This window comes from Ranitomeya imitator, chromosome 1, assembly GCF_032444005.1.
Source record: "Ranitomeya imitator isolate aRanImi1 chromosome 1, aRanImi1.pri, whole genome shotgun sequence".
Taxonomy (NCBI): domain Eukaryota; kingdom Metazoa; phylum Chordata; class Amphibia; order Anura; family Dendrobatidae; genus Ranitomeya; species Ranitomeya imitator.
In genome coordinates, this window is record NC_091282.1 from 1,073,156,174 (window position 1) to 1,073,170,716 (window position 14,543).

Here is a 14,543-nt window from a genome sequence, read left to right on the forward strand (position 1 = left end):
TATGTAGTGGCTCTTTTTGATACACTAAAGCCCTTCTGTGACCTGAGCCCCCATGGACAGTTTTCACCCTCTGGCAATGGCATTCTGAACTTTTCCAGTAGACATTCATGCATCTTACGGCCTTGGTCTAAAAAGGATTTTCTATCTCATATTATGATGTCCTGTCCTTAGTATAAGGTAACACTTTATGATCCTTGGGGTATTGACTTCTGAGACCCCACTGATTACAAAAATTAAAGGGAGCTGGTGTTTCTCTGCACAGTAGTGTTCCTGGCCATCCGACCGTGCACTTAGATAGATCCAGATCATTTCATGAGTAAGGAAAACCTCCTTAAACAAAGATTTCTGAAAAGCCAGGAAAACGAAGGGGCAGAAAGGCAGGACAGAAGGTAGGAGGGAATAAAGGAAGGGAAAAAAATAAAAGGAAGCGGACAGTTTGTAATCACAGTTTGCATCTTATATTTCCAGTTCCCTCTGCACACTAGTGAGCACACTCCATAATAAGGAGCCAGGCAAAAATGTTGCAATTGTGCTCAAAAAAACCTTCTTAGACCTGTGTTCTTCAGCTCCTGGGCTATAAACAGGTAATTATAAACAACATATCAAGGAACCTTATGTGCCAGGCCCCCAACGCGCGTTTCACCCTGCTTCTTCACGCGTCATGTAGGAAGCAGGGTGAAACGCGCGTTGCGGCCTGGCACATATGGTGACGGAACCTGCTACGATGTAAGTAGATTATTTTGAGTGTTTTTTCTACCTATGATTCTATACGCTGTGCTCCATCACTACCTTATTAATCTGTTTTTGCACTAGAACTTTAACTACTCTATGTTTACATATCCACCTAGGTATTATTGTTGTTGAGCACATGTGTTCGTTTAATGGGTACGCTTAATTAGGATATACTCTCTAGGCATTTATTGCTGTGGTCCTCCATCTCCTGTGAGATCTATGTGATTGACTAGGCCACTGAACATTGGCCTTCTTACATACATCTCCTACATATAGATATATTTCCGGAGCTATTGGTTATTTTTCTCAATGCACTCATTGGTGCTATTAGTAATAAACGCTATTGTGGGAAAGACATTCCATCTATATATCATGTGTGTGCAAATACTTTTTTCATGATTGTTGGGTGGAGGTATATACCTATATATCATACAGTATATCCCTTATAACCTACCATACTCTTCATGATTTCTTGGAAAAATGTATGTATAGCACATCTCTCTAAAAGACTTGTTTAGATGTGGGTTAGGGTTCATCGATGTTCCTTTTTTCATCCATGGGGAAACTGTTGTGATTCACTTGAATTTACTACATATGTATTTTATTCATTATTTCTTAATACATTTTATGAGTTTATTGGGAGTTGTATTGCACTATATGGTTCTCACAGTACCCCTAAGTTCCATGGGGCTCCCTGATTGTTTATAATGTTGTTTGGTGCATCTGTGCAAATCTCAGATATATGGATCGTTATAAGGAGTAATTGCAGTGATCAAGCAGATAATTAAGCAGCTTTCCACAGCAAAACCACTGAAAAACATGTGTGTGGGCGAGAAGAATAACAGACTAAACATACCTTTGGATTATTTGCATCAAACAGACCAGTTGAGAGTCCAATCAACAATGCGGTCTTGCCTTTGGTCTTAGCTGGAGAAGCAGAGCGAGAACGAGGAGGGAAGGAGTCATCGAATGAAGACTGTGCAGACATATTCGGTGTGACCACGTTGTAGGGTAGAGGAACTTTCTGAAACAATACTCTGGGTGCATCTCCTGCACAAAGCTCTGCAGAGACAGATAGGACAAGATAATACTGACAGACAGGAGAATTCTTCCCTAGAATAACTTCTTAAAAGAGGTTTTATGGTTCTTTATAACCGACAACCTATCCTTTTGGATACACCAGCCATATTAGATTATGGGGGTTGACATCCCAGCTGTTTACATATTCTGCACTTTGTACTAACCGTGGCTGGTGTTACTATTCACTACAGCTTCACCCTATACAAATGAATGGGACCAAGAGCTGCAATACCAGGCACAATCAGCATGACTCAACCAGCTGAGTGGTGGGGATCAGATCGCACCAATCTGAAGTCAGCCCAACTTGGGATCGGAGGACAGTAATGTGTATGGGGGTTTCCTGACAGATTATGTTGTCGGGGGTAAGAAGGATCAGGCCAGCAGATTAAAGTTGCCAATCCCATTGCTCTCCCAGAAGATAAGCTGCTGCCAGTCCATCAGCGGCTCTCACAGAGAACATAGAAGTGCTTGGTTAGGCCGAGCATCCGGGTGTATGAGGGAATAGGAGGTGATAGTGGCTGAATGAATGATCAGGTATTCCAGAGTTAGGATACGAAATACCTGCCATGTGCAAATTACAAACTGACCTGCATCATCTTCATTTCCGGAACATTCTGTCTCCATATTATTGCCTTCCCTATGGGAGTCATGTTCTTGTACAGGACGCTCTTCTTCCTCACTATAATTTAGATATGAACATGTAGATGTAATGGATACAAAATAGTGGGAAAACTGCAAAAAGCCACACATTTTTGCGCAGAAATATCATATGACATTCATAAATCTTTTTATATATGCCTGAAAAGAGAACTGGCCTTTATAAATTTCTCCCAGAGCTTTTACATTTTACAGATGGGAACACATTGGTTGCTACTTTTGATGCCACTTCTCAGTAACTGGAGGTCACTTCTATGTCCAAATACACTGCTCAAAAAAATAAAGGGAACACTAAAATCCCACATCCTAGATATCATTGAATTAAATATTCCAGTTGTAAATCTTTTTTCATTACAAAGTGGAATGTGTTGAGAACAATAAAACCTAAAAATTATCAACGTAAATCACAATTAATATCCCACAGAGGTCTGGAGTTGGTCAAAATCAAAGTGGAATATGAAGTTACAGGCTGATCCAACTTCAGTGGAAATGCCTCAAGACAAGGAAATGATACTCAGTAGTGTGTGTGGCCTCCACGTTCCTTTATGATCTCCCTACAACGCCTGGGTATGCTCCTGATGAGGCAGCGGATGGTCTCCTGAGGGATCTCCTCCCAGACCGGGACTAAAGAATTCACCAACTCCTGGACAGTCTGTGGTGCAATGTGACGTTGGTGGATGGTACGAGACATGATGTCCCAGATGTGTTCAATCGGATTCAGGTCTGGGGAATGGGTGGGCCAGTCCATAGCTTCAATGCTTTCATCTTGCAGGAACTGCTGACACACTCCAGCCACATGAGGCCTGGTATTGTCCTGCATTAGGAGGAACCCAGGGTCAACCACACCAGCATATGGGTTTCACAAGGGGTCTGAGGATCTCATCTAGGTTCCTAATGGCAGTCAGGCTACCTCTGGCGAGCACATGGAGGGCTGTGCGGCCCTCCAAAGAAATGCCACTCCACACTAATACTGAGCCACTGCCAATCCGGTCATGCTGAAGGATGTTGCAGGCAGCAGATCGCTCTCCACGGCATCTCCAGTCTGTCACATGTGCTCAGTGTAAACCTGCTTTGATCTGTGAAGAGCACAGGGCGCCAGTGGCGAATATGCTAATCCTGGTGTTCTGTGGCAAATTGCAAGCGTCCTGCACGGTGTTGGGCTGTGAGCACAACCTCCATCTGTGGACGTCGGGCCCTCAGATCATCCTCATGGAGTCGGTTTTTAACCATTTCTGCAGACACATGCACATTTGTGGCCTGCTAGATGTCATTTTGCAGGGCTCTGGTAGTGCTCCTCCTGTTCCTTCTTGCACAAAGGCTGAGGTAGCGGTCCTGCTGCTGGGTTGTTGCCCTCCTACGGCCCCCTCCATGTCTCCTGGTGTACTGGCCTGTCTCCTGGTAGCGCCTACAGCCTCTGGACACTACGCTGACAGACACAGCTAACCTTTTTGCCACAGCTCGCATCCATGTGCCATCCTGGATGAGCTGCACTACCTGAGCCACTTGTGTGGGTTGTAGAGTCCGTCTCATGCTACCACGAGTGTGAAAGCACAACCAACATTCGAAAGTGACCAAAACATCAGCCAGAAAGCATTGGTACTGAGATGTGGTCTGTGGTCCGCACCTGCAGAACCACTCCTTTATTGAGGGTGTCTTGATGATTGCCAATAATTTCCATCTGTTGTCTATTCCATTTGCACAACAGCATGTGAAATTGATTGTCAAACAGTGTTGCTTCCTAAGTGGACAGTTTGATTTCACAGAAGTTTGATTTACTTGGAGTTATATTCTGTTGTTTAAGTGTTCCCTTTATTTTCTTGAGCAGTGTACAATGCTTACATAACTGTTTTTAACGAGCCAACCTGTATGGCTGCTCTCACCGTAATTATCCTATTTACCATCATCCGTCCACCTCTACTGCTTACAAGTCATTTACACACTGAGATGTACAATACAAAAGAATGTAATTAACAACATTAAAGGGGTACTCCAGGGAGATAAAAAATTATTTGTACTGTCTCTGCCCTCAAACTATAAAGGTGATGATCTTTAAAACCTTTGTAATTCCAAGTTGCAGGTTCTGCTCCTTACTGCCCCCCCCCATCTGGGACATTACATTACACACCAGTGTTCAGCTCCACCCTGTGAGTAACAGCCAGCCTGAGGAGAGGGGGCGTGGCAACTCCAACCCCACCCACCATCCCCATTTTCTGCAGATAGAGCTATTATCAAGAGATTGGCTGACAACATCAGGTAGCTGCACACTGATGTAATGTCCCAGACCAAGGGGACAGCAGTGAGGAGCAGCTCCTGCCACAGCAGCCCCCTGATAACGGCTTCCTGTCAGCAGTTCAAGGTGAGGGGGTGTGGTGTGGCCTGCTCATGGCTTTTAGTAGCAGCAGCCAGCCCCCTGATTTTGTCTCCTTCACTGCAGGGCTACTGGCAGGGAGCAGGCCGTGCCCCCTCACCTCGGATTGCAGACAGGGAGTCATTATCAGGAGGCTAGTGTGACAGGAGCTGCTTTTCACTGCTCACGCCTCCATCTAGGACATTACAGAAGTGTGCTGCTCCCAGCTATTATTAGCCAGTCTCCTGATAACAGGTGATTTTCTGCAGAAACCAGGTGTGGCCATGCCCCCTCTTCTCAGGCTGACTACTGCAGTGGGAGGCTAAACACTGGTGTGAGATGTAATGACCCAGATGGGAGGGGAGAGCAGTGAGGAGCAGCTGCTGTCACATAGAATTATAATGGTTGTAAAAACCATAGAATTGCAATAGGCATTTCATCTTTTTAGTTTATGAGGACAGGGACAGTACAAAAAAAGGGTCTATCTTCCTGGAGTACCCCTTTAAAGAAACATACGCAGGATTATCTGTGACCACATCTCGGTATGTGACAACAGGCAGCATCACGTAAATACCATGTGTATAAGAATCTACTATTCTTTGTGTCATGGATCAGATTACAAATCGCTGGAGATAATAGTTATTGCAGAATGATGGATTGTGCAATTATGGTACCTTTTTTCCTGGCTTTGCTCACTCCAAACTCTTGCAGTTTTGACAGGACGCTCATCACATTTATTTGCTTTGGTATCTTCCAATATTTCTGTTTCTAAGTCTTCAGGCTCTTCTGCAAAACAATAAAATGCCAAAACCCATATGTGATGACTGAGGAGAATTCATACATGTATACGGGTATGAGTAAGTTCACCCAGTTTTTTATGTAGATTTTGGAGAGAATTCTGCTACAAAATTCACATGAAAAACATCTTCAAATACAAATACATTTCCTATTCATTTCTATGCACAACCTATATAACAATAAAATGAGCAAATACCCTGTAGTAAGCAAATAACCAGTAACAGTACATGTAAATAACATTTGGTACTTAGTGGACACTATTTTGCCTTCGACTATTTTCATACCTGCTGGCACATAGCGAGGTGAACTACAAGAGATAGGACCATCCCGATTCGGAACACCTTGTCGCGGTTGGATGACTTTTATGCTCTTTTGATCAAAACAGTGTCAACTTAGTACCCCATGCCATTTACATGTACTATTACTATTTATTTACTTACTGCAGGGTATTTGCTCATTTTGTTTTTATCGGTCTGTTAATGGCCAGAGTGTGAATGAGCACCAACACATTACTCGTATACCAACATGTGATTCAGCTTATTTCTTTGGTTTTGCTTTATTCATTTCAATAGCTAACTACACCTACAGTGGGGAAAACATGTATTTGTTTCACTGCCGATTTTGCAAGTTTTCCCCCCTACAAATTATGGAGAGGTCTGTACGGTAAACTTGCAAAATCGGCAGTGTATCAAATACTTATTTTCCCCTCTGTATAATCTGTATTTTCCACATGGAAAAAAAGCAACGTGTCAATTCTAGAGACATTTCTGCTTGAAAATTGTGTCAAACTTGACTTTCGAATCAACTGAAATGTAAAAAAAAAAAACAAAAAAAAAAAACAATCAATACACAAAAAAGCAAAATAATAATAATATATATATTTTTTATTCTTAAGCATTTTTTCTTCTAGCTAAAAAAATCCACATAGAAAACTCAGTGTGTCTACGTCATATGTTTTCACAGTTTAAAATACAGCTTAGGAAGCCAAAGAATGGATCCTAATAGGTGGACACCAGCTGCAAATCCTCATTTGCTTTTTTTTCTCTCCTCATCTTTGCTTTCTTTTTCTGCTGGTGGATGCTGAATAAAATTCACCAGAATGTGTGAACTGTGTTTGACAAATTGGCAAAAATTGAAAGATACTTATTTCTTTAGCTTTTTTAGGCTTTTATACCATACAACCCTTTCAATGAGCTTTGACATGTTGCATGCTATTTTTCAAGTGCACAAAAAAAATATCTACATATTTAGCACTTGTTTATGTTATAGGATTAAAAAGGAGCAAAAATCTTGAGAAACTGTTTAAGTGATGAATCAGGTTAAAAAAACAAAAAACAAAACCACTCAGATAATGCCAAAAATTAATAAAAAAAATCAAGTAAAGTTAACTTACAAATGAAATAATGAATGACACAAATAAAAAATTAACCGCTAGAACCATTTTTTTCTAAACAGAAAATTTCTAGCAATGTGTTTTCTACATCCTTTACTCAAAATCTTTTGTTTTGCAGGAAAGTAACGCGCCCGCTCCTGTCTCCTGCAGAGGCTTTCTGTCCGAGTCTATACAACCCCCTCTCTGGCAGATTTATGACAGCCTGTATTTGGAGGCGAGGGCAGGAAAGTGCATTGTGAATTTTTGCAGCAGAATGGTGGCATCAATCATGCGTCTCTGGCATCTAAATAGCATTTTCACAGCTATCAGAGTAGTCCAGTGTTGGGGAATACTTTTCCTTGGTGCAGGGTCTGATTTGGAAACACTTTGGGGCAGATTTGTCACTTGATCAATGGTGCGCCGCAGTAAGAGGAGCCGGTGTCATTAGTGGGTTTGTGCCTCTTAATGAGTTTTTCTATCTTACAGCTGCCGAGCGCCAGCCACGTTCCCGGTCATGGAGTGCACTAAGTTTCTGTGGGAATTTACACCACTTATGGTGAATTGTCGGGCACGGATTCACTACGCACCTCACACAAAGCGCCATCTACACCGAAAGTTATACATTTTTTGAGTAACTATTCGTTGTACAAAAATGTACCACATTTTATGAAGTTTTGTGCCCAAATTCTGCAGCAAATGGAGAAATTGGCCGCTTTGCATGAAAGGAAGTGCCAATTCCTAAATTCAGGTTCTTGTAGGGGGCCATGTGCCAAGAGGTAGCCATAACTTTAGTGTAAAGATCCACTAGATAGTTTGTGAAATAACATTATTTTTGTACACATGAAAATGAGATGCTCAGAACCCCCTGGATGGGCCTGCGGTGTCCAGGGGTCGAGGGCACTTTCACATGTAGTCTTGCCAGCTGTCAATCAATGCAATGGGGCAAAGCTTGCCAGAACAATCTGTCGGAGCAAGGATGCCCTGCAGCATGCTGCCCCTCCAACGGTGCTCGGAACATATCCTTCTCTCCCCGACAACACAATTTCTCCATTTTGTCCTTAAAGGGGTTGTCAGGTAGAAATCATTAAGTCTGCAGTCATTCTGTGTGACCGCAACGCACAGTGGGGGGGGGGGGATTCAAAAGTCTGCAGAGATTTGCCGGTTTCTGAGCCGGATATCCATGTGTCATACATACTCCCAGCCAGTGGGTACGGCCTAGCTCCATACACTTTTACGGAGCAAGGCCGCACCCTCACTTTGTGTACTTACAATTTCTCATTTTGCCTTTCTACCCAGCTAATTCTTCTCTTTTCTCTACTCTATGTAGAAACAGGAAGTCTCTTGTCCCTGCAGAAATCATTCCCCCTCTTTCAACTCCTGACCCAGCTGCTCCTCCTCCCCCTGGCAGGGACTTTTGCAGTGACTGATGACTCATACAGGGAAAATTGACCTCCTGTTTCTACATAGAGCTTAGAAAGATTCAGCTAGTCAGTTTATATTCACGCGATGTCATAAGACTTAATGGAAAACAGAATAATTCACTGCGTAGAAAGGCAAAACGAGCGATTGTAAATACAAAGTGCTATGTAATATGATGACTGCGATATATTAAGAGGATACAAATTTTGATGGAAGTGCTACTTTAAGATTTTTGGAATTTCTACAGCTTGATACAAATGTCATTATTCATAATCCTCTGAAGATTACTGTAATGTGCATTGTTAGTTTAAGAACCCATTTATACTAGAAGGATATTTTAGATCCAGCATGCCTTATTGTGAAAAGAGAATGGGTACAGAGAAGAGACTTGGAAGTGCCAGCCCCCCTGCTGGTACTTAATGGCACTGCGTATTCAGAGGAATGAATGAACAATCAGACGTTCGTTTTTGCACATTAAGCCTGACAACTACTGTGCAATTTATGAGAAGTGAAATGTCTTAAAAATCTTTTACCTATAAGAAGGAAGTCATTCACGTTGGTCACTTGTGATAAACTCCCTAAAACCAAGAGTTTTATTTTTTTTTAACCTGTGGCATAAGAATCTCTTGACGACCCTGATGAGGAGCTTTTAAGATGCAGCACGGTGTTTATTCCACGCCAGGGGGTACTGAGATATAATACTGGACTTACAGTAACTTAATTTTTCTTGTCTTATTTAATTATTTATCAATCTTTGTGATACACTCAATTACCTGACCTGCTACATCTGTGCACTCTGATTCTGCAGTATTGTCTATTATTTTACATGGAACTGAAGCATATAAAACCACAGATAGTACTGGAAAACGTTACCATGCACAGATATACAGTGACTATAAAAAGTCTACACACCCATGTTAAAATACCAGGTATTTATCATTTTAAAAAAATCATGCCATGAAGAATTATTTCAGAAATGTTTCCTGCTTTCATGCCAGCCATAATCTGTATAAATCCACTGAGAAAAACGGATATCATTTTGAGGGGGGAAATAAAATCATAACTAAGATAATGTGCTTGCATAAGTGTGATAATGCAAATAATAGGGATGAGGTGGTGCTCAGAATTAGCCAATCACATTTAAACTCATGTTAAATAGCGGTCAGTAAACAGCAGACATCGTGTAGAAGTGATTCTGATTGACCCCATATCAAGTTTTGCTGTTGTACTAGGATTTTACAGACAGTTTCATAGTTGCATATTACAGAAAAAGTCATGGTGTGGCAACAGCTTTCAACACAGCAAAGGGATCTCATTGTAGAAAGTTATCAGTAAGAGGAAAAGGTAGGAAAACAGTTCCAAGGCATTAGATATGCCATGTAACACTATTAAGATGGTTATCAAGAAGTGGCTGAAATTTGGCACAAGTTTCTTGAACTTGACGTCCCTCAAAAATTGATGATAAGGCAATAAGAAAATTGGTTCGGAAGGCTGTCAAGAGTCTTCTAGCAGCATTAATTCCTTCATGACATCCACTGTACATATACAGCACATGTCAGAAGTGGGTGTATGGAGCGGGCTTCTGCAGCGAGACCACCCCATACCCAGCAGGTGATGGCTATGTATTACAGCCAAGATCTGCAGCGAACAATAGTGGGTGGAGCAGTGCTCCGCCTGCGAATGTTAACTTGTTAAATGCCGCTGCCCATCCCTGACAGCGGCATTTAAGAGTCGCTGACACGCATGTGCATCACTTTCACTGCCCATCGGCGCACCTGTGACGTGATCGCGGTTTGCCAATGGGTTGTAATGACAGCCAGCGCACAGCTGATGACCCCAATGCTTGTCATTTCAGAGCTCCTCTGAAACACCGCCTGTGGCCACGCTTCAAAGGAGACTGCTATTTTTGCTATATGCAGCGAAATTGTGGCATCGCTGTATATAGAACAAGCGATGAGACGGACACAGCTTCAAGACCCCTGAGGGGGTTAACAATAAGGGTATGTGCACACGATGCAGATTTAGTGCAGAACTGCAGCAGATTTTTCTGCAGCAGAAACGCTGCAGAACTGCACTGTGATCACAGTACAATGTAAATCAATGTGAAAAAAAAAAAAAGCTGTGCACATGGTGCAGAAAAATCTGCGCAGAAACGCTGCAGATTTCAAAGAAGTGCCTGTCACTTCTTTTGTGCAGTTCTGCAGCGTTTCTGCACCCCTCCATAATAGAAATCTGCAGGTGCGTTTTTTATGCGTTTTTGATGCGTTTTTTATGCAGACTTGTGCTCAAAAAACGCATCAAAAACGCATCAAAAACGCATCAAAAACGCATCAAAAACGCATCAAAAACGCACCTGCAGATTCTGCCAGGAGATGCAGATTTAGTGCAGAACTGCAGCAGATTTTTCTGCACCAAATCTGCATCGTGTGCACACAGCCTAACAGTAAAAAAAAAAAGTGTTAAAAAATATGAAAACGCAAAAAACTAAAAGTGCAAATCACTACACTTTTTTTTTACCACTAAAGTGATAAAAAACTGGACAGGTATCGCTGTAATCATATTGATGAGAAGCATATTACATGGTCATTTTTATGACAAAATGTACACCGTAAAAACAATTCCCCAAAAAACAATGCCGGGATAGCATTTTTTTTTTCACAATTTCACTGCGCTTGGAATTTTTTGCCTGTTTTCCAGTAGTACACTATATGGTTAAATGAATGGTGTTATTCAAAAGTACAACTCGTCCCACAAAAAACAAGCTCTCATATGTCAATGTAGATGGAAAAATAAGAGGGTTATAGCTCTAGGAAGAAGGGGAGGAAAAAACAAACGCAAAAATGGAAATTGGCAGCAGCGTGAAGGAATCAAAAGAAGTGTAGAAATTTCTGGCATCTACTGCACAGCATGAGACAACAATCCTCCTGCATTCTTCATATGTCTGGCCTGTGTGGTAGAGTGACAAGATGGATGCCTTTTCGTACAAAGAAAAACATCAAGTTTTGCTTCGTTTTGACAAAACCTACATCAAATCTGCCAAAAGCATGTGGGAAAAAGTATTCTGGTCTGATGAAACCAGGTTTAACTTTTTGGCCATAATTCCAAAAGATATATTTGGTGCAAAGCCAACATTGCATCACCAAAAGAACAGTATTCCCACAGTAAAGCATGGTGGAGGGAGCATTTTACTTTGGGGAGTTTTTTTGGCAGCTTGAATTGTGAATTTATTCAAGTTAGAGAAAATTATGAACAGTTCCAAATTTCAGTCAATTTTACAACAAAACCTTCAGGCCTTTGCTAAAAACTTGAAGATGAAGAAGAATTTCACCTTTCAGCATGACACTGATCCTAAGAATGACTCAAAATTAAAAAAATGGCAGAAGAAAATCAAAGTTTTGGAATGGCCCAGCCAAAGCCTGACCTGACTGCAATTGAAAATCTGTGGGTTGACCTGAAGAGGGCGCTGCACAAGAGATGCTCTCACAAACTGACAGATTTGGAGCACTAATTGAAGGAACAGTGGGCAAAAACGTCAATTCAAGATGTGCTGATAAGATTCCTATGCAGAAAGACTGACAAAGTATTAATTTAAGAGCTTGCCTATTTATACAACCACATTATTTTAGTTCTTCATTTTTCATCCGAAAAGATTTCAGTTTGATTTTCAATTGAATTGTACAGATTTACAGGAGACGTTACAGGTGGTAAAAGTTCGGAAATGATTCCTCTTGGTGTGATTTTTTTTTTACATGGCAACATAACAACTGGCATTATATTTTTTTTATCCACTACATAAGGCTGATGTGTCCCACGGACCTTAGTTTGTCAGCAGTCGGCTTACCCATAGTCCTCTAAAGCCACAGATGATGCGTTTTCAGATCTGTGGCTTTACATGGGACTTCGGGAAAGCCTACTCTATTCCGGTGTGCAGAATAAGCAGCTGATGGTCTCATGTCTATCATCTCGCACTATCTTCGGTGGATGCAAGAGTGCAGAAGACCACAGGAGAGATCGGACTATCACTTCTCCATGTGATGAAAGTTTCTATGGGTTATTGGGGGAAGTCTCATGTGTAGTATATGCATGAGACTGTACAGTGTACAATGGCCAGTACAGGTGGAAGCCTGATGTAGAGGCGTGAGTGTGACCTTTGGCATCCCAATAGGTGACGGTCACGAGCTCCGGCACTCTCACTCCCCCACAGTAACCTGTGAATATTTCAGAATTAATGAACACGTGAACGAGGACCGCTCCTTGTGCTGTTTGCTGGATGATTGGATAGTTCACACATCTATTATTATGTAAGGTGGAGATGTGCTGCCGATAACACGAGTGTATGGGGAGAGAGCGATTGTGTCCCCATCATTATTCATCGGCAATAACGAGCATGGAGAAGCCTTTATGCTGAAACCGCCGCCTCGAAATGTTTCTTTTATACATCAATAAATAAAGATAAATTAAAAACAAATAGCTCTAAGGCTGTAAAACTGAATCTATCAGGACGATCCCACTAACCAAACTAGAGATAGGAATCTATAGGTCATAGGACAGTAAAAAATAATACCTAATATTGTATACAATCGGCAATGCCCGAACTGACCGTTGGTCCCAACCCAAACTTACAGCCTTGAAGCAAAATCTGAACTAGCCTGTGAGTGCATCGAGGGTGTCAATGTACGCAGAGAACATGACCACGCCCACAATGCACTCCCTGGATCATTTGCATGTGGCTTCCAAGCTCCATTTCTCAGCCATGGACATCGGATTACTAGAATACTAGTGACAATTTTATTGCTGTTCTTTGGCTTTATTCAGCCACATCAGTAGGAAAATCATCCTGACCGGAGGGGGCTTGGGGCGGGCTCTTAAATAATGCAGATATTTCCTACACTAAAATACTCTAACAGCCCGGTATCCTTTTTACTTTACTTGTTCCTTTTTGTAATAAGACGAGTATACATCTATTAAGCTTTGAAATGATTTCTTCTAGAATAATTGGATACGTTGATAAAAGAGCATTTTGATGACAACCATAAGAGCTAAAAACATTGCCACATCTTTGCCTACAATGTTCATGAAAGGGGTTTTTCGTTCTCCCCCCCCCCCCAAAAAAAAAGGACAAGGTAATAAATGGGCTCTACTCGCTTTCCCCAGGTCCAGCACCAAATATCTGCCGCTGCCAATTTCTGTTTATTTTCTGCACTGGTGACATCATGTCGACAGCGCTGTAGCCAATCAGCAACTCAGCACACATTCATGCAGAGAGATGCCAGGAGCCGCTGAGCTCAGCGATTGGCAGCAGCGCTGATGGTAACGCTGCAGAAAATGACAAATAAGGCAGTGGGAGGAAAGTAGTGTTGGACCTGGGGAAAGTGAGTAAGGCTGGTTTCACACTAGCGTTCGGCAGGGTTGCGGATGGCAGCCTTCTTCCTCCATTAAGCCCCTCCCACTGCCGCACCTCTTCCTTCCGCCTACGTCTGCATGCGTCCTGCGTATCCTATCTTTAGCATTGGGTATGCAGGCCATGCGGATGCCTCTGCATGCGTCGTTTGATTTTGATGATTCTAGAATATGTATTTATGTATGTATATAGCAGCCACATAGTATATAGCACAGGCCACGTAGTATATAGGAGCCATGTAGTACAGGGGTGTCAAACTGCATTCCTCAAGGGCTGCAAACAGGTCATGTTTTCAGGATTTCCTTGTACTGCACAGGTGATAATTTAATCACCTACACACATAATGATTACAGCACCTTGTGCAAAGCTAAGGAAATCTTGAAAACACGCTTGGTCTGAGGCCCTCGAGGAATGCAGTTTGACACCCCTAATGTATATAGCAGACAAATACTACGTGGCCTGTGCTATATACTATGTAGCTGCTATATACATACATATTGTAGAATACCCAATGCGTTAATACAGGCCACGCAATATATAACAGTGGCCACGCAGTATATAACACAGTATATAACACAGCCACATACTATATAACGCAGTATACAGTATAGCAGTCACGCAGTATATAACACAGGCGACGTAGTATATAACACAGGCCACGCAGTATATAACACTGGCCACGTAATATATAGCACAGCCCACGCAGTATATAACAGTGGCCACCTAATATATAGCAC

At 41.9% G+C, this 14,543-nt stretch overlaps 1 protein-coding gene across 4 annotated transcripts in view; it reads right to left on the reverse strand.

Annotated features, from left to right (window-relative positions):
• NEK1 (NIMA related kinase 1) overlaps window positions 1-14,543 on the reverse strand; it is a 195,962-nt gene that overhangs the window by 45,478 nt on the left and 135,941 nt on the right. For all 4 annotated transcript variants that reach the window (XM_069744213.1, XM_069744211.1, XM_069744212.1 and 1 more), the window contains 3 exons: window positions 5,491-5,602; window positions 2,400-2,491; window positions 1,589-1,794 (listed from right to left, as the gene is read on the reverse strand). In XM_069744213.1, the coding sequence (XP_069600314.1) occupies window positions 1,589-1,794; window positions 2,400-2,491; window positions 5,491-5,602 (410 nt within the window). The remainder of the gene's footprint in view (window positions 1-1,588; window positions 1,795-2,399; window positions 2,492-5,490; window positions 5,603-14,543) is intronic.